At 29.5% G+C, this 20,161-nt stretch overlaps 1 protein-coding gene and 1 pseudogene across 1 annotated transcript; both read right to left on the reverse strand.

Moving 5' to 3' along the window:
- Positions 1-805: 805 nt before the first annotated feature.
- On the reverse strand, positions 806-6,143 carry PAP16 (purple acid phosphatase 16). Its single transcript, XM_028079663.2, has 5 exons — positions 5,803-6,143; positions 3,257-3,481; positions 2,538-2,811; positions 2,219-2,387; positions 806-1,158 (listed from the first exon to the last, which is right to left on the reverse strand). The coding sequence occupies exons 1-5, from the start codon at positions 6,071-6,073 to the stop codon at positions 940-942; spliced, it is 1,158 nt and encodes a 385-aa protein (XP_027935464.1). The 5' UTR covers positions 6,074-6,143; the 3' UTR covers positions 806-939.
- An 8,657-nt stretch (positions 6,144-14,800) lies between these two features.
- Positions 14,801-19,845, reverse strand: LOC114190137 (uncharacterized; annotated as a pseudogene).
- Positions 19,846-20,161: the final 316 nt, after the last annotated feature.

A 20,161-nucleotide genomic window follows, 5' to 3' on the forward strand; every position in this document is an offset into this window, starting at 1 on the left:
GAAAAAGAAACATAATAACTAGTAGTAATTAATGTTGGATAATTTTTAATTTTGTTAGATAATATTTATATTATGGAGTTGTTTTTATTTAACAAAGTGATAGAATATTTTATATTTGGTGAATTAAATTTAAGTTAGTTGTTATTTTAGTTGATGTCTAAGATTTAATTTATTATTATAACATAATAGATTAGATTAGATTAAAATTTAATTTGATTTGTAATTGACTAAATAATAGTTCATTCTCCGATGAAATATACAAAATACACTACAGAGAGTATGTTGCATATTCTTTCGGTGTGTGCGAGTCTTTTTCAACAATTAAAATTGGTAAGTAGCATTCAATTTCACTAATTTTGTTTTTGAAAACAAACATTATTTTTCCCTTACTACACAAACTTGTTAGAATATCATGGACTACCTTTCTCCATTTTTACTTTGATTTGGACTTTCACAGTGTTAAACATTTATCATGATAAGAGATAGATTAAACAAGTTTCTCCCCGATCTTTTAAGAGAAAAAAAAGAATAATTTTGTTTTATAGGTTAAAATCGGTTTATACATACTTCTGTTTTCTCCCCCTAAACATACTTTTTTAAATCACCAAATAAATCCAATTTCTCCATTAGTCAAATACGAATAATCTGATATATTAGAATTTAGATAATTGCCATGAGTTCGTTTGCAATTTACAGCTGCACTTTTATGTATGTATTTGTTGGTTTGAACGTATCTTAGAATACTTTATTATCATTTATTAATTAATATTTATTAATAAAATATTTAATTTATAAAGCAATAATATTTTTATAATAATAATAATTTATAATTTTTTATTTTGACATATATTTAATTTTAATTTGAATATATACAATAATAGTTATATATTTATCATATTTTAACAAACAAATATCTTGTATCATGTTTGTATCCATCGATCATAACTTTGAACTCAAGATAACTTCACTGTGCACTTGACCATCCTCCATCCTTATCCAAGAATGAAGAGAAAATGGTGTTTGGTTGATCTGTAAAATTCGTGCTCCTCTAGGCCAATCTCCATAGCCACCGTAACCAGTGTGCCTAGCATAGCATAACCACAGTTTATTGTATGGGCAGCACCAGTCCAATCCATGGTTGTGTCCAACAAAAATTGCCTGAGCTTGTCAAAACAAAAAGTTTGCAAACAAAAATGATGATGATGATGATGATGAAAAATGAACATCTCAACCCATACTATACTTGTGTACAACAAAAAATGAAAATATAAGATGAACATTGATAGTTTTTTCTTCAGATTCAGACAAGAAGCAGTTCACAAAATAGAACCAAAACAAAAGGACCACAACATGTAAAATAAATAATCAAACAAAAGGCACAACAAACTTTACTTTATCTCACAATGGCTAATATATATCCATGGGTAAGAAGAAGAAACCTATTCATTATATTATCACATATTACGGCATTTTTTCTGTGCATTATATGTAATCATTTATTCTAACATTGTAAGGTTTTGATAAATTTTGAGGTAGGATCACTAGGCGAGATATAATGCTAATAAGATACGAGTCAAATCCACATCGGTGTTTCTTAAGTCAATGAGTTTATAGATCGTCTTCCTTATATGGTGGTGTTAAGCTTTGTATCCCTACTTGTACTTAACAACGGGACATGCGTGCTTAATCCTCTGTCAAGAAAACTTTTGACATAAAAATTTGTCTAGACCGGTTACCAAGATAAATCTTTAACTTTGATATCACTGATGAGTCTTTCAAGAAAGATCATAAGGAGATATAATATCAATGAGATAGAGTATAATTCTCATATAAAGAAACGACATCACTTTTGATCAAAACCTTAAGGTTTATGGGTTTTCTTACTTGTATGATGCTTAATTTTTTCATTGTCTACTCAATACAAAACTTAGAATCATACTTGAATTTTCAATAAATTTTAACTCACTCGCAAGACAGACCTCCATAATTTCTTTAGAAAAACTTCTATACTTGAGACAATTCCGCCAACAAACCCCAAAGGACTTATTTGACAACCAAACAATATTTTCGGAATCAAAGAAATCAACAATTTAATTATTGAGCAAACACATCTGCTGGTTCAAACCTAATAACTAGGATCTTGAGGATTTTTTATTTTTGTTCCATACAGATAGTTCTGGAGAATTTGACAAGTATAGCATACTGGATATGACATTACCTTGACAGAAGTTCTGTTGGCAAGAAGATCCATGATACCCGTTTCAACTTCTTGAGCAGCAACACTTTCCTTGTTGATCGACCCTACACAAGGTTTTCGTATGTCAAACTTGGGAGCCACCACCTCATAAGCCGTACTTGGAATATGCCAGAAAACAATCTCCGGAACTCTGTCATGCAATATGTTTCATTTGGATTAAGCAGAAAGAAAAGAAATAAGAAAACACCTTTCTTCAAACATTTCACTTGCTTAATTGAACAGCACGTAAGAAGTTATTTAAAGCAAAAATAACTTATGGTTTCGTGCACTTCGATTTTACCTTGAGTCAGGGTTAATTTCTTCAGCTTTTTTCCGGAACCATTCTACCTGGTCATTGGATATGAGTTCTGGATACGAACCACCACCAGAATCAAGAAAGTAAAGGAAAGCCACCGGTGATGGTGGATCATCGGGTGATGAAACTTGAAGGACATAGTTGGATACACTTGGCCAAAGATTTCTTGGGCCATACCTAGAAAATGATCCATTGTGCTTCATCTCATTTGACATCAGCTCCAATCGTCCTGTTCCTTTGAAGCTACATTCATCATCGCCTGAAATTTATCGAATATGCCCTTCACCGAAAATATCTCAAAAACTTAATCGTATGAGCAGCATGAGAGATACAATGAAACAAAATCAGGTATATTCTATTCTCCATTCCCAACATATATGTAACCATATAATAAATTACATCTTATATGGTCTTTAGGGAGCATTCACATGGTAATCTTCCTATACCATTCTTTTATCACAATAATGAGATTAACTTTAACCAGTGATGGTGATTAGTCTTTTCAGAAAGGATTATCGAAGAAACACAACATCAATAAAATACGAATTCAATCTATTTAAGGAATAAACACTATTTTTAACCAAAAATCTAAAACTAATGGATTTGTGTGTCTTTTTCTTTATATATTGTTCAACTTTTTTTATTTTTATCCGATATGTAAATTAGACTCATGCCAACATTATCTATTACTTAATACTTGGTACCTGAATATGAAGTTGTGGTTTGAGGACAGTGAATCGGAGGAATGCCAGGTGGAGAGAACCACTCCAATGGCCACTCAAATGCAGCATCATCATGGTTTCCAAATACACTGGCCCATGGTATGCCTCTATTTCTTGCTGGGGAGATTGCCTGATCCCAATACAAGCTTGCATTTGCAATCATTATATTGTTTGCCGTGATGACATCACCAAGATATATCACCAAATCTGTCATACATAGTTAACTTCATTAGAACTTGGTGTTAATGAAATTTGAAGCTCACTGGTGCTCAAAATGATGAATATTTAGAAAATGAGACATAATCCCTTCAACTCAAAATAAGGTAATGGATTTTGTTTGTCATTAAGGTTAACTATTGTTGAGTGTTTCGAGGAAGAATCACCGGAGAAATACAACACCAATAAACATGAGTACAACCCACATATAAGGGATTGATACTACTATTAACCCAAAACTTTAAGGTGATGGATTTATGAATCTTGATCTTTATATGTTACTCAACTTTCTCACTTTTACTCAAAGTGAGACTTAAACTCACATTTAATTTCCAACAACTATCTCATACTATTTATGGTTCTTTTAAAGAAGAATTTATTAGATAGATAAAACACTAATTACAAATTAGCCTAACCCACATAAGAGACTTCCTTGCTAGAAATTACATTAAATCTAAATCAGTAAACATAAGAAAGTTAAATATTATATAACATTGAAGACTCATAAATTCATTCTTCTAAGATTTTAAATAGAAAATTGTGTCGATCTCATGTCAGATTGAATAATGTTTCATTGGTGGTATAAGTAATTTTCTGTCAGATTTTATACTATCTTGTTTAAACTATCCTGCTATTCAAATTTTGAATATTTTTAACTTGTTTCTTAAAGTGTAAAATCTTTTAAGGAAATTATTATAGTTTCAAATCATTTTACATAAGTCTTTATTCACAACTACAGACTATCATTAAGATTGTGTTAACAACTTTTCAATTACAATGAATAGTTCGAAATCTTAAATAAACTTCGATAAGAAAAAAACTGAATTTATGCATTATATATTGTCTTTCTGTATATAATTTAATAAAAGTTAATGGGCACTAGAAAATAAGGTCCAATTTAATTTTTTTAGAGAATAAGAATCATATCATAAATCTTTGAAAATAGATATTTTTAGTCTCTTTAAAATAAAAGCAAGTTTTGATTTTCGTTCCTACTGAAAAAAATATTTTTTATTGTATAACAATTCAACTATTCATTTTAGTTCTTATAAAATATGTGATTTTTTTGTTTAGTTTCTGTAAAATATTTTGCTTTTATTTTTATTCTTTTAAATTTAAAATATTGTTTTTAGTTTTTAATATTTATTTTTAAAATAGATAAATAATATATACTTTATGAATCTTAATTATTTTTAAAGATTACAATTGTAGTTTGTCATAGTCGTTCATTTCTTTTGTCATTTACAACTAACAATAATTGTCAATACAATATTAAAAAACATTCTTGCTTATAACATACAATTTTGTATCCCACCTAATTAATAAATTAAAGTCATGTGTACGAAACACGACTTACCCATATCTTATAAAATTTTCAAAATATGAAAATTCTAACAAATTACATTATTTCATAAAAGAAAAAAACACACACCATATTTTGGTATTAAAAGAACCAGTTGCCCTAAAAGAGTGTGTGTATACACCAGCATAAAGCTCGCGATGAGACCTATCAAACCCTACAATAATATCCATGGTTAAACTTACAACTTCATGCCTTAGTTCCTTTGCTGCATATCATGATTTAGTTACCGAACGTTGCATGCAGTATTTGTAAAAAACAACATTTAATAAATTATACGTTTTTTTTTTTTGCAATATTCTTTTATAAGAATAGATCCCCAATTTTAAGATTTTCTCTTCCACTGATCAATATTCCCATAAAGTAAATTATTTCTAAACAATATTTAATTTAGTCAATTATTTAATTTTACACCGCTCATTCGATCTTGGATTCAAGATATTAATCCATCATCCTTTGTTAAATAAACCTCCAAGGTCTAATACAACAAAAGGTTTATAGAATATTATTCTATTTATGGAAATTTAAGAATTTATAAATATTTTTCAAACTTTGTTCTGATATTAAACATTATTACTGATAAATACTAAAATCGTTCAAATATGATAGTAAGAATACATGTACCTAATTTTCATTTTCATATATTATTAGAAACTCTTCATTCATTCAATATTTTATTTCAAAAATCGCTGTTATTGTGACATTTTTAATGTAAAAAGCACGTCATTAAATATTAATTTCTGTATGATATAATATATTTGTTATTTATTTTTATAAAAGAAATTATTTTATAATTATTTATTCACTTTAGTTTTCATTTTTTAAAATTCATTTTAATAAATGTTTAGATATTCATCCATGAGAAAGTGTGTGTGAGGTAAAAGAGTGATTAACCAGGAGAGAGTGTGTGTGAGGTAAAGAGTGAATGCAGTAACCGGTAACGTGACGTCACCTGGATTTTCATGGTGGAGCACCGAGTTCATGACGTTGATGGAGTTCAGGTCTTGGCGTGGGCCCCACTCCGTCCACGCGTCCTCCCCAAAATGCAGGTCCGCGAAGAGCCCAATCTTGAAGCCTGCACCCTCCGGCATTCGAACCTGTCTCTCCGCCGCACCGCACACCGATCGGAATCGTAAGGCGGATGCTGATCGGACGGTGGAGATCAGAGAGAGAAAGAGTACGGGTAACAGTATCTTCCACTTACCTCCTCCTTCAGTTTCCATTGCTGTGAGAGAAAACCACAAAAAGTGAAGCGTCTAAAACAAAACGGCTTCAGAGAATGGAAATACGGTGCGTTGCACTTTTCTGAGTGCATTATAATGCATGTGGACAGATTGGTTAATGCCATTGTACGAAATGACGAAAACACCCATTGCAGTTGTCACCATTGTCTCGCTCTGTTGCACCCACGTGTCTGTTGCTTATAGCTTTTGGAAATTCTGATGGACAACTATTAGAATTGGATTTTCTGCTAAATTATTTTTTGCTGTTTTTCTACTATTTTTTTATAATATATTGATTATTATTAATTTTGATATTTCAAAATATATTAAAAAAAATTAAATATTAATATAATCTATTTTTAATTTTTAATAAAAAAAATCAATAAAAAATATACACTCCGATTCTTATCATAAAAATAAAAAGTTAAACTAAAAAATGTCATATTTAACTATGTTCCATATGTTTTATATGTAATTTATTCTCAATTTTTTATCGAAAAGTCTAAAGTAAGTTTTTTTCTTTTTTCCGTTAAGTTTCAATTTTGAAAAAGTAATTTAATTATGTCATATTTCTGTTAATACTAACGTATAAATATGACACGTGTTAGTATGTAGTTCTTTTATTTTATTTTTTTCAAAAGTTATTTTGTTCACGTATCATCTTCACTGTAAAAGATTTAAAACGAATTACCTAATTCATAGGACAAATATTACCTAATTCAGAAAATAAAAATACGAAGAGACAGTAGAAAGAATATACAAACATTTTTTTTTATTGATGGAAAAGATACCAACTTTTGTTATTTTGTATTGTGTATTCCATGGTCATCGATAAGTTGGTAACAAGAACAAAACCTTACCATATTCCATGTTGTCTTCAAAAAGATGCAATTAGAGTGGAGAATGAGATAAATGTGTAAGTATGACATGACATAACTTGTTGATCCCTATAAACTTTAAAATTTCATGATGAAAGATATCGATTATTAAGAATATAAAAGCATTAGTTTCATAAGTATTTTATATATATATAAAAGTTTATGTTTTTGGTATAAGAATATAACGCTTATCTAAAATACTTAATTTATTTTAGCTCTCTTCTATTTGTAGCTTCTTTTGTTCGGTTTCCTTTCTTTTTTTTTTTGGTTTAGTTGTCTAGACGATTGGAATATCTGTTTAATGATAAGGCTCTAATGTTTAAATCAATTTAAATCTGTTCGGGTGAAAGTAATTAATGTTGTAATAAATATAAAGTAAAATTTTTAATCAACTTACTTTGACTCCCTATTTATAGTTTTAAAGTAATTACTGTTGGGCATCTTACACAGAGACCATGTTCTTGTACCTACATAGTTGGATGAGAATGACAAATCATGGTCGATGTTCGTCAACACTCACATCAAGAGGGGTCCCAATTTGATTTTCAATTACCTATAGTTGACCGGCCGTAGCAAGCAACCTTTGACTGTTTTTCCTCGGACCGTTCGGTTGTGAGTTTCCTAAAATCATTCCGGAAAAATTGTCATATAAAAAACTCACTAGATTGTCCACCTGTAGTGAACGGCTTTCAGTCGCTTATCATTGGGCCGCATGATCAAAGGACTGACCGAGGGTGTTGATAGGTCATTTAGTAAAGTTTATTTGTGTATTACTTATAAAACTTTTATGTTTACGATAAGCACCTACGAAATAAAGATGTAAACACATCTTTGTATTCATGATCATCTACATGTGGTGATTGCAGTCCCAGTCGTATGAGCATAAGTAAGACATATTGATGCCAAATTTTCATATTTATTTCTTATTGGTTATATATTTAATGTATTTAAAACAAAAATAAAGAATTCGAAAATATTGATTACATTGAAGTTGAACAAAATGAAACAACAATGTAAATATTTGAGGTTTGAAGCACTTCAATGTGGAGACTATCACAAAACCCAAGTAAAGGAGAGAACAATAATGTAAATAAGATTGTTTTGTCCCCATTCTACCATGAAGAACATAGAGAAAAAATAATATAAAATATCATAATAACAAAGTTGAAAAAGACTAGATTTGCTTGTGAAAAAGCAAAAAACTCTTCTGCGGAAAGGTTCACTTTAAAACTTTTAATTGCCGGATTGACCCAGCCGTGTTCACTTAGGTGTGTCAAAGGGGCAAGTGCGACTCAACCATAATGGAATGTAATGTGAAAATTTTAATTTGTATGTCCATGAATTTTTATTTATTTATTTATTTATATTTATTTTTAAACATTTCTCTAAAATATGTTTGAAAAAGAATTATCCAATTTTTTACATGTTTAATTATTTAAATACAACACAATGAATTTTAGTTTCCCTAAATACTTTTTTAGTTAATTAAAGAAAAAACTAACTCATAATTTAGTCTTTTTAATACAATAATACTATTTCTTTTATGTCTTTCGATGATATTCAAAATTGATATAAATAATTCAAATTATTAATTTATAATTTAAAACATCATTATCACATAAAAAAATTAATACCATTAAATTAAAATAATATACTCATTATTTTTTTAAATATATAAAGCATCTAATAATATCTCAAACCACCTAAATTTCTGAGCAGCATTCCACCATCAAAAATAAAAAGAATACAATTCAATTCAATTTATCTTCTGTCTTTGACAAGCCTGATTTCCTAAAGGGATGAAATTAAAAACAATATATATCTTTTGCTCCTTTTCTTCATCCAGGAGACTTGGTTGGAAAGATTTTTATGTGGGTCATGCTAATGGATGTCTATTGGTTAAGTTAATCGGTCTTATCGGTTAAGGATAATTAATAGTATCTGTAAAATATAATTTAATAATTATTGATGTAATTTTATTTTATTTAAAAGATAAAAGTTATACAATATTTTTAATATTTTTAATATTTATTAATAAAAATTTAAAAATAATAATATTTTAATGTTGTTAAAAATTAAATATAATTAAATATAAAAAATTTTAAATTAACATAAAAATAAATTATAAATAATGTTAAATATCTAAAATGTTTGTAAAAAAAAACTAAAGTAAAAATATTATTTTTGAGTTTTAATAAAAATCTTAAAAATTTTAAAGTTTTTATTTTATATGAGAAAGTTATTATTTAATAATTTAAAAGTATTATTTTTTATAAAATGTGTTATATATATATATTTATACTATTTTAATTAATTAATTTAGTTATTTTCACTTTTAATATAAAAGTAATAAATGAATACACATTAATTATTTATTAATTAATATCCTAAATACATGCGTTAGCGTTCTCCTTAAAACAGATAAAATATTTGTTAGTTGGAAAGTTTGTGAGAGAAAGAATCAAAGTGTAATTTTGTTTTTGTTAAGTTATACAATCTCCTACAAGACCAAAACCAAGGTTATTTGTAAGGTTAGATTACATTTTTTTTTTTGTAAATTTTATTTATATTAATATTTTATGTAAGTTTCATTTTTTTTAGCGGTGAAAACACAAACTCATGTGCGTATTTGTAATATCATTAACAGTTTATATAGAAATAAGCATAAAGTTTTGTAAATTAATTTTTTATAATATTATAATTATACAATAGAATTGTTTATAAATTTTCATTAAATAAAATAAAAATATATAGAAATAATTATAAAGTATTTGAAGTTTTGATTTAAAAAATTATAATTAAAATTATATAGTAAAAACACTTTCGGTTTATAAAGATAGTTTTCTTAAATATTAGAAACTAGAAATATTAGAAACTAGAAATTTGTTTGTTGAATATAATGATGTAAACAGTAAAAGAGCTAAAAAGAAATTGCATACGATAAAAAAAAAATAGTACAGTATAACTTAAATCACATTTACTATCCTAAAAATAATAACATAATTTATAGTTTATTTTTGTTCAAAGTAAAATGAAGTGGATAGGATACGGGTAGTAGTTATCATATATTAATGGTTAGATAAATATTTGTCTCTACCTGCACATTTTTTTTAATATTTACGGATATCCATAGGTATCTACATATATTTATAAAAGAAATATTTAATATTTAATAAAAAATTAACCATAAATTTAAATAAAAATACAATGCATTGTCTTTATAAATTTCAAATAAAGTGAAAATAATTTATTTAGATATGTTGAATGATAGCTTACAAATAAATGGAAATTTTTTAAAATCAATTGATAATAAATAACCCATTCAAAATCAATGTGTTAATGTTTTAATATATTTTTTTAATTTAAATTAGAGTATAGCGGATATGAATATCCACGGATACAGATACTATGATACTTGTACCGTCCTGTTAACATGTACATATAAAAAAATATTTGTACTCGTTACCTGTCGGTATCCATTTTCAATATCCATTTTCTAACAGTCACGAATTTTCTTTGCAGATATTCATAGGTACAATTTTTTTTTGACATTTCTAGTTCAAACCACTTTTATGTAGGAGTAATTTAAATTTTAAACACTGAACTAATAAAATAATTTTTCAGCATTTTTATTTTAAACAATTTAATTTTTCTAGATAATGCAATTTAGATGTTAAGATGGGTCTTATTATCCATAATCTTCATTGTTAGATGATGTACGTTCATAGAGAGACTTTTCTAACTTGGACTGCGCATAAAAAGGTGTGGAAATAACCATTGATTTGAGTGAAGAAAATAGTTAATTTGGAACAGTTGATAACTAATTTTAAATAATTTTATTTTTAAGAAAAAAAATGCATCTTACAATAAATTATAAGTGTTTTAATTACATAATTCTAATTTTGAAATTTTAAAATTGATTTTGGATCTATATTTTAGAGTTGTTCTTATAATTTTTCCTGTTGTGTGCAGCATTTACTTTAGGACTACTTTCTTAATCCCTCTAAAAACCTTTGTTATAACTATAGAAATAAATGTTTAAGTGAAAATATTAAAATTTTGGAAGCTACAGAAGAGAATTCATGGAGTGCATGAAGCAAAGACTGGTATAATTTGTCCCAGCCTACACTTCAAGGCATTAAGAAATTTCTTTTAACCTATGAATGAAAAATGAAAAATACTTTAAATTGTTTAATTTAAACATTTATTTTAAATTGCATACTTTAAATTTGATGTTTTCTTATGCAAAAATACATTATATTATAATTTCATATTACTTAACTCAAAAGCATATTCTAATTTAAAATACACTTTTACAATTTTCAAACTAGCATGAGTACGCACGGTCGATATAAAAATATTCAAACAATAAATTCATCTAACAATGATATAATTATATATTTACGTATAATTACTTATTTGTATGTATTATGTGTTATATATTATGTGTTTTTGAGTAATTTAGAATAATTTATTTGTGATGATATAAATTATTATTTTGTTTGGATTAAGAAATGTCAGTATCATTTTTTTTAGAAGTTTAATTACAAAACATTGTTTGTGATAATAAGTTTAGAGTTTTGGTCAAGATTAAAGAGTAAAAAACAGGTGTTAATTTTTTTTGTTTTGGATTTTCTTGTCAGATTTAAAAGTTATTTTTTATAAACAAATTACTATTTATATTTACATGATTATAAAGAATATGTAATAATTATATTCCTTAAATAAATATAATTTTGATATAATTTCCTAGAATTAATTACAGTTATATATTAGTGTTGTTATATTTGTAATATTATTCTCTTATTGATTTATTAATTTGACAATTAATTTGAATTTAAGGTCAATTTCGGTTAATTGTTTTATGTTTTGGTATTTTGGTTTCTTGTTTAACCTAACAGTACATTATTAAAGTGGTATGGTAAACATTTTTACTACTAATTTAATATCATTAAAATAAATGTAATATTTTTATCAGAATATGAAAAGATGGCGGCAAAATCAACTTATTACATGTCTTGTCGTGGTGATATTTTTTTTGCACGTTGATTGGTTTCGTCAGGGGGTTTCATTTCGTTCAGTCGTTACGTTTTGTTCCTTTAAATGGTAAGTTGGATCAGTGTACGTGTGTTTGGTCATAACGAAGAAAGAAACCATCATTCCTGTGTTTGGTCAGAAACGAAGAAAGAAACCATTATCCCTATCGCAGTTGCAGCAGCCTCCAAACGTTAAAATGTCTTCATCAAGGGCCATCAGCTTCACAAACTTTTACCAGAACTCAGTGACGGTGATGGAGCCCGCAGAGGTTGGTGCATTATTTTGTTTTGTTTATTTAAAGTTTCATTTTTTGGATAGGAATACCTAGGTTCTGGCGTAAAGTTAATATTTTTTTGTACGATGGTGTTGTGGTTGAAGTGTTTGTACAATTTTGTGTTCAAAGTTTTCATTTTTATGAATGCTTCTGGTTTCGTATATGTTAGGAATGTCTGGAGTTCGAAGTTGCTTTTTATGAGCAATGGGGTAAAATGCTACTGCTGGGGACCAACTTCTTTAGCGATCCGAAAGGAAATACAATAAATATAGAGTTTGAGCACAGTCTTTTGGGTCAGAGACAGTTTCGTGGTGTTCAGAGCATTCGTTCTTTTTATAACCTCAACGATGTTTATTATGTGTGTACTGTTTACTGTGGAGACCGGTATTTTCGTATAAGGTTTTTTGATTTGGACTGGACCGAGTTTGAGTACCTTGGTAAAGCAAAGAATTCTCTTGGATGTAACCCTTTGTCTTCAATAAGGTTTTTCCAAGCGTTTAGGGTGCAGTTTATCCCAGCCACAGTATGCAATATTAATCTATTTTTATTACATTTACAGTTGCATTTGTATGGCATTGATTCTAATATAGTTCATGTCTTGATTGTTGTCTTAGATATTGATTACTGTCCCAGATTACTTCCAAATATTCTGTCGGGATAAACTTGCGTTTAATTACGCGGTCAAGTTGTATGACCCTCTGTCAAAGATGTTTGAAATATATGACGATACAGATGAGTCTTTGAGGATGGTTTTGTTTGGTTTTAGTAGGTACATTCCATATTATGGGTTGACTGGTCCGTGTTACTTACATTTAAACTATGTAGGAAACAATGTATTTCTTCATAAGATATTCTCGGCCGAAGGAGTAGAAATGGATTATAACAGAGATTCGGGCAATGCTGCAAACAGCAAAGTTCCAGTTGCTGCTCCTGATTTTGAGAAAGTATTAAGCAATTATGATGTTAGAGCATCTTCTTTGGTAAGTCTGATATGTATAGTCCTGCTTTTATACTTGAATTCATATCTATGATGCCTTAACATGTTTTTTTCGAATGTAGTATCTGGATTCCAAATTTGCAAAAGAATGTTTGATCAAGGGACGCAAGAGCTACACACTGACGAATGACCAATCTCAATTCTGGGACTGTAAGATACGTTGGACGGGCAGAAGTTCCTATGAGTGTTACTTGACCTGTGGTTGGAAGAAGTTTTGCAAAGAAAACGGATTGGCTGCTGGTGATCGGATAAGATTTGTTGTGGAGGATGAAGAAAAGGGCGTAATCCATATATTGAAGAATTAGCTTATTGTAATGTTTTGAATATTTTGTCTGTCGAAGTATTACGTACGACCTACAAACACTTAGTTTAAGTTTCTTTTTTATGAATTTTGGAATATTTAGTTTAAGTTTATGTTAGATATTTAGTATATCAACATTAATGTATTTTGGAATGTTGATATAAAACTGCTTATTTATATTGACTATTATATTGACTATGTTTACTTAATGATAAATATGTACATGTGTCTTGGGATTACTATACCAAGTTTCAACTTTCGTTATCTACATTTTTTGATTAAGTTAAAAATTTAAATTAATATAAATTGAATTTACCGAAAACTTTGAATAAATATAAAGTATTATTACCAAGTATTAATTTATTTTATAATTAGTAAAACTATATTTAAACCTTAGTATTCTTATTGGTAATACGATTTCATAAATAACATTATTTACCTTTATAACTGTTACTCATAAATAACATAAATAACATTACAACTCTTACTCTAATATTACGTTAATATAAAGAACAAAATAATTTCTATATTCGTTTGTATATAATATTACTTATATTTATGTTTAAAAAGTCAATTTTATAAATAAATGTAATGTTCATAATTTGTTGTATTTAATATAGTATGGATAGTTGTTAATAAATGAACACGGATCTTCATTTGCATCAGCATATTTGATTAATAATATCAGACATATGGGAGATGCGTTTGATAATTATGGTAGTGTGTTTAGTTAAATATTCAATATTACTTGGGCTGCTCATATGACGTTGTAAGGTCTTGTTGGGGTTCAAAACATGATTAAACTGACAATTATGGGAGGTCAACTACATATTTAAGGTGGTGTGTCAAGTAAGAGATTCAATATCAATTGGGCTAATTATATGGTTGCAAAGCAATATTCTATATAAGGAATTGCTCTATGAACCTAGGAGTTATTTCAGAATATTATCTGCGCATATAATTAATTATTGTTTTCTTGTTGGTCAATGGCAGTTTGCATATTTAATGCACTATGCCCAATACGAATTTACCATAATGTAATTGTCAGTTCAGACATGATAAATGCAAGAGATAACATCAAAGTACCACATATTCATTTATTACTGGAAGGCATTATGACAAAAAACTTATACATTACGCCAGAACATCATATTTAAGAACATCAGTTAAGCATTCTTACTCTATAACTATTCCTCATATGCATGGTTAGCCAAAAAAAGATCAGGTATGTAATCGTTCATTACACATTGTTGAAAACTTCTTTGAAAACTACATTTGTGGTAGCAGTCAAAGGGTTATTCTCGGTGTCATGGATTAAAATCTTTAATCCAGACTTGCTTTTAACTCTGGAAGCTGCAACATATAACTGACCATGACTAAAAACTGGTGTAGGCAGATACAATCCAACACAATCTAAAGACTGACCTTGAGATTTGTTTATGGTCATAGCATAGGATAGCATGATTGGGAATTGTCTTCTAATCATCTTGAATGGCCACAGTGACTGAGATGGGGACATAGACATACGCGGGATGTAAACTTCTGTTCCTTTGTTTTTCCCAGTTATAATTTTTGCACTAATTACATGCTTTGCTAGTCTGGTGACTATTAATCTGCTTCCATTACAGAGACCTTCAGATTGATCTAAATTTCTCAAAAGCATTATTGGTGTCCCAACTTTGAGTTTTATACTATGATTTGGTAATCCTGATGTTCTCAATGAATTTAAAAATTCTGGTGTAATACCGTCATATACATCAACGTCCATGGTATCTGAAGTATCAATATAGTCTGCGCTGAGGTATTCTTTTACTTCACCTAAATTTTATCAATAACAGTTGTTAGACTTTTAAAATATGACAAATGTATGAAAAAATGATAAGTATGAGTTAAGCATCACCTGGAATAGAATCCAGAACAGATTTATTGATTTCATCCACTGTTTCAATTCGACTGGCTAGAATAGCTCGTGATATCAAAAACATCTCATCATTGAATTTTTGGTGTAGTTGTGGATAAGTGCTATTGATTATAGCTTGGATAGGGTCTTTGTAGTTTTTGATTAGAAATTCTGGAGGGATTTCTATATCTACTAAGTCGTCATTAGGTTCATTCAGTGAACCATCACCAATTTTTATTATACAGGAAGAAAACTCTTCAATTTCAGCAATAGTAGAGCTGTGCAATCCCTGCTGTAACAGTCGCATGTTTTTGGTCAAGTTCAGAATCTGGCAATGCTCCCAAAGATAGGATGAGTTGATAGTTGCATGAACAATATCATATCTGCTTCCTCGAGGGATAACAGGAAGAATTTGTCTAAAATCCCCTCCAAATACTATTACTTTGCCACCAAAAACGAAATCTGATTTGTTGTGTTCTTTCATGATATCTTTTAAAGTTCGATCTAGTGCCTCAAAACAAAACTTGTGTGCCATTGGTGCTTCATCCCAAATTATGAGGTTGGCCAATTTCATCAAATTTGATAGTTCACTACCTTTTGTAATGTTGCAGACAGAGTGTTCAAGTGTTGGAACTGGAATTTTAAATTTTGAATGAGCTATTCTACCTCCAGGCAATAACAAAGATGTTATACCACTTGATGCAACTGTTAGAACTATTTTTCCTTCAGAACGAAGAGCAGAAGATAATGTGTTCCACATAAATGTTTTTCCAGTTCCTCCATATCCATATAAAAAGAACATGCCCCCTTTTTCATCATGCACCGCATTTATAATCTTTTGGAAAATATGTCTTTGTTCATCTGCATATCAATAATAATTTAGATAAATTGCAATGACTTGTGTTGGAAAAATATTAGGAAGAAATGACTTACCTGTCATACTGGTAAAATTTGATTCAAAGATACGTAGTTCATCATCCTTGTTATAATCAAGTTCAACATACACTAATCGGTTGCCACGGTAATTTACTGCAAAATCATTAGGATAAGGCATGGAGGGAAATTCCTTTAATGATCTCCTATTGTTCTGTGAAAGCTTCTCAATTTCAATCAAAGTCAAATTTTTCAATAGTTCCAAATTCAGGTTGAGGCCTGCAACAAATAACTTGAGTTAACATACTTTCATATTCAAAATTGACATTAATATTGTTAAAAACTATTTCACCTGGATTTCGTGCAATAATTCTTTCATTATATAGAATTCCATCAGAAAGCATTTCCCATGTTTTCTTCCAAACCTCCTCAGGTTTGTTGATACTATTTGACATGAGCATAGTTACGAATAATCTCCTCAAGAAGTTTCCAGATCCCCATTCATTGGCTTCCTTGATAGCTTCGATATATTCTCTATCATCTGCCAAAAATCCAGAATCTTCACATGCTTCTCTAAGTGTAGGATAAGTTATGTTTTCAACAATTCGCAGATCTATGTAGGATATTGGACCTTTAACAATTGTTAGCATCCTCCTTAGGTAGAAAAGTTCACCAGTTGCTGAGGGAACCCAAACAAGTCTTCCAATGGTATTTCCTTTTTTCCTTGGTTTCCAACACCTTTGATTCTTATTATACACATACTTAGTAACAAATTGTGGATATGTTAGTTCCCTTGCATCTGAATATTTCTTATTGCACTCCATCCAACTGGTGAACATGGACTCCCTAACTGTCAGTTTTGCCATGATATCATCAATGTCATCATCATCCTTGAAGTGCATTGATTGCTCACCTGGTAGATGAAAAAACAATCGTTCAACAACTGGATTTCTTCCATGAATTAGAAATGAAAATATTCTCCAACATGCTTCGCATGGAGAAATATATCTGCAATCAATATATTGTTTGATTTCATCCCTTGGAATATCAGTTGAAAAACCTTGCTTCTCATTAGAAACAATGGCAGCAGTAATTCTATCATAGCCCTTATTGATGTACTTAAATAAGTACTTGATTGAATTAGAACGGTTGCACCATTCTACATTGACATGACCCTGATATTTGACTAATATGGTAGGATTGTAAGGAACCACAAATCAGTTGTCTAGTGCAATATCATTCTTCAGAATGCTAAGACCATTGTTTCTTCGACGATAATGAGGAAAACCATCTTCTGAAATTGTTGTAGTATCTTCAAATTTCTTTGGATAAAATTGAGAACATGATCCATTTTTCATGCATGGAGATGATGTCTTAGAGATTCCACATGGGCCGTGAATCATATGTTCTTTTACACAGTTATACAATTCTGCATCTTCTTTGGCACATGGTATTTCAGCTGAGATTACTTTGTCAATATCCATGGCTGTCGGGTACTTGCTTGATGGATGCAAAAATAACAACAAATGAGCATGTGGCAAACCACGTTTCTAGAATTCAATACTATACATGTCTGCAATCACACATCAGTTACATGATTAGAATAATCAATTAAATGAAACAAATAAATAGTTAAGTATATGAAGTATACCGACATGCTATTACCCTTCCCAATATGTTCTTCTTTGTTAAATCTGACAATAGTTGGTCAAATTTGATTCTGAAAACTCTTGCAATGATATCTGGCCTATCTGAAGGAGTTAATTTTAAAGGGTTCAATATTCTGGAAATCTCTGGCCATTTTGGATTGCAAGTAAAAGTTACAAAAAGATCTGCGAATCCTACATGACCACATATTGTCATCCCATCAAAATATAATTGATCCATAAATCTCCTACCACCAACAAAGCTAGATGGAAGCACAAAACATTTTCCTTTCTGTGAAGCTTCTGTGTAGCTCTCATTGCTTGGTTGGCAGAGGTTACTGTATTTGTCAACCCTCAGCTTGGACTGATTGTTTCTGATGAATGATAGTCTTTCAGACTCAATCATTGTATATCCATCTACAACAAATTGTTGGAATAATCTTCTTGATCTAAGAATGGTCATTGCCTCACATTGTCGGGTTTGAATTCTGAAACAAAACCATTCCCTAATTGTTAAGCGGTTATGTTTGAGTGCCAAAGAATCACGATGACTAATATTATGCCTATATCCATCTTCACCATAGGGAAACAGCAGCGGATACTGATATCCCAAGTAGCTTGTGTGCAACTCGTTTATTCTTTGTAATTTTCCTGTTCTGCTTTCCATAATAATATCCCTAGGAGATGTAGTGTCAACATCTCCTACTATTAATGCAGCAACCTCTGAAACGGTGGGGATGTTGTATATACGTCCATCGTTTTGCCTATCAGCAATAAGTTTCAATTTAAGATCATGACATGGATGCTCCACATATTTGTCCCTTGCCATACGAAAAGATTTAGTGTGCACATTGTACTTATCTAGCATGTTTGTTAATGTTCTAACAATTTCAGCATCAATATCATTGTTGTTCCTACATTGAATTTCAGATCAATACAAACATGTTACATAATATAATAACAATTGTTAAGACAAATGAATTGCACCTCAGAGATTGAATTCTGTTGTGTATCTCGTTTTCAGTATCATAAATATATAATTGAGCAAACTTTGGCTGTTGTCCAATTGGTGGAAGAAGACTACCAATTATGTGGCATGATTGTCCTTGGATTCTCAAATTTGGTGGACCACTTCCACTGTTGTATTTATTGTCAATTTTTGCTCCAGGTGATGTAAATGCAAACATCATGTTGTATGTTCTGATATTCTTCTGATAAGTTCTGCTCTGTTTTGAATCTGATTGAAATAAAAGTTGACTTAGCTCATCCGGGGGTTTTTTCAACATTGGCAATTCAACTTTTCCATTTGAGCAACATAGCTGAAAGTTCGGATTAATCATATGATGAGATTTGCCAATGCGTTCTTGATACCACATATATGCATTGCAATGCTGACAAACATAGATCGAATCTCCTATATCTGCATACAATTTGGAAATTAATATAATTATTAGTTGAACTTCCCATATATCATAACAATTATGTTCATCAAAAACTTCTTAGATTACTTATCTTGCATTAGTTTCCGTGCTTTGATGGTTCCTATCATCTACTTCATCAATGACTGCTTAATTAATAATGACCAACATATCAGTAATAATGATGAACTATTAATTTCATTTCCAAAATAAAATTACCTTCTATTGTTTGACCAAGCGATTCAGACTCATCTGAATATGATTCTAGTTCATCAACATCTTCCAATATAAATGATTGACTTGGTATATTCCATTGACTTATGTTAGTCACATTATTCACAATGCCTTCAAACTTGTCAAGCAAACTTTGAGGCTTCTTTCGTGAGCCTGTAACATTTCTTTGAACATTCCTGAATCTAATATCAGAAGATTGAAGTTGTGATTCCATATGCAATGTATCTTGATTAACAAAATAAGTTGTTACATCAGCTAATTGGGGTACGATCTGGCATTGTGTTTTCAACGCGCTTCTAATTTTTGTATGTAGCTTTCATCCTCTTCTCCTGCATTATGAGTTTTCTTTTTATTCTTGCACTTGAACTGCAGATTCTATTTTCATCGACCATCATTCTACATTAAACACCACACACAATGATAATTATTTCGGAAATAACAACATTTACATAATATATAAAGGTTATATTTGAAGATCATAGAAAAACTTCTACACGAAATTTTCAAAACATTACAAATATAGTTCATAA

This window comes from Vigna unguiculata, chromosome 7 (assembly GCF_037176805.1).
Source record: "Vigna unguiculata cultivar grain cowpea cultivar isolate G323 ecotype 2 chromosome 7, ASM3717680v1, whole genome shotgun sequence".
Classification (NCBI taxonomy): Eukaryota; Viridiplantae; Streptophyta; class Magnoliopsida; order Fabales; family Fabaceae; genus Vigna; species Vigna unguiculata.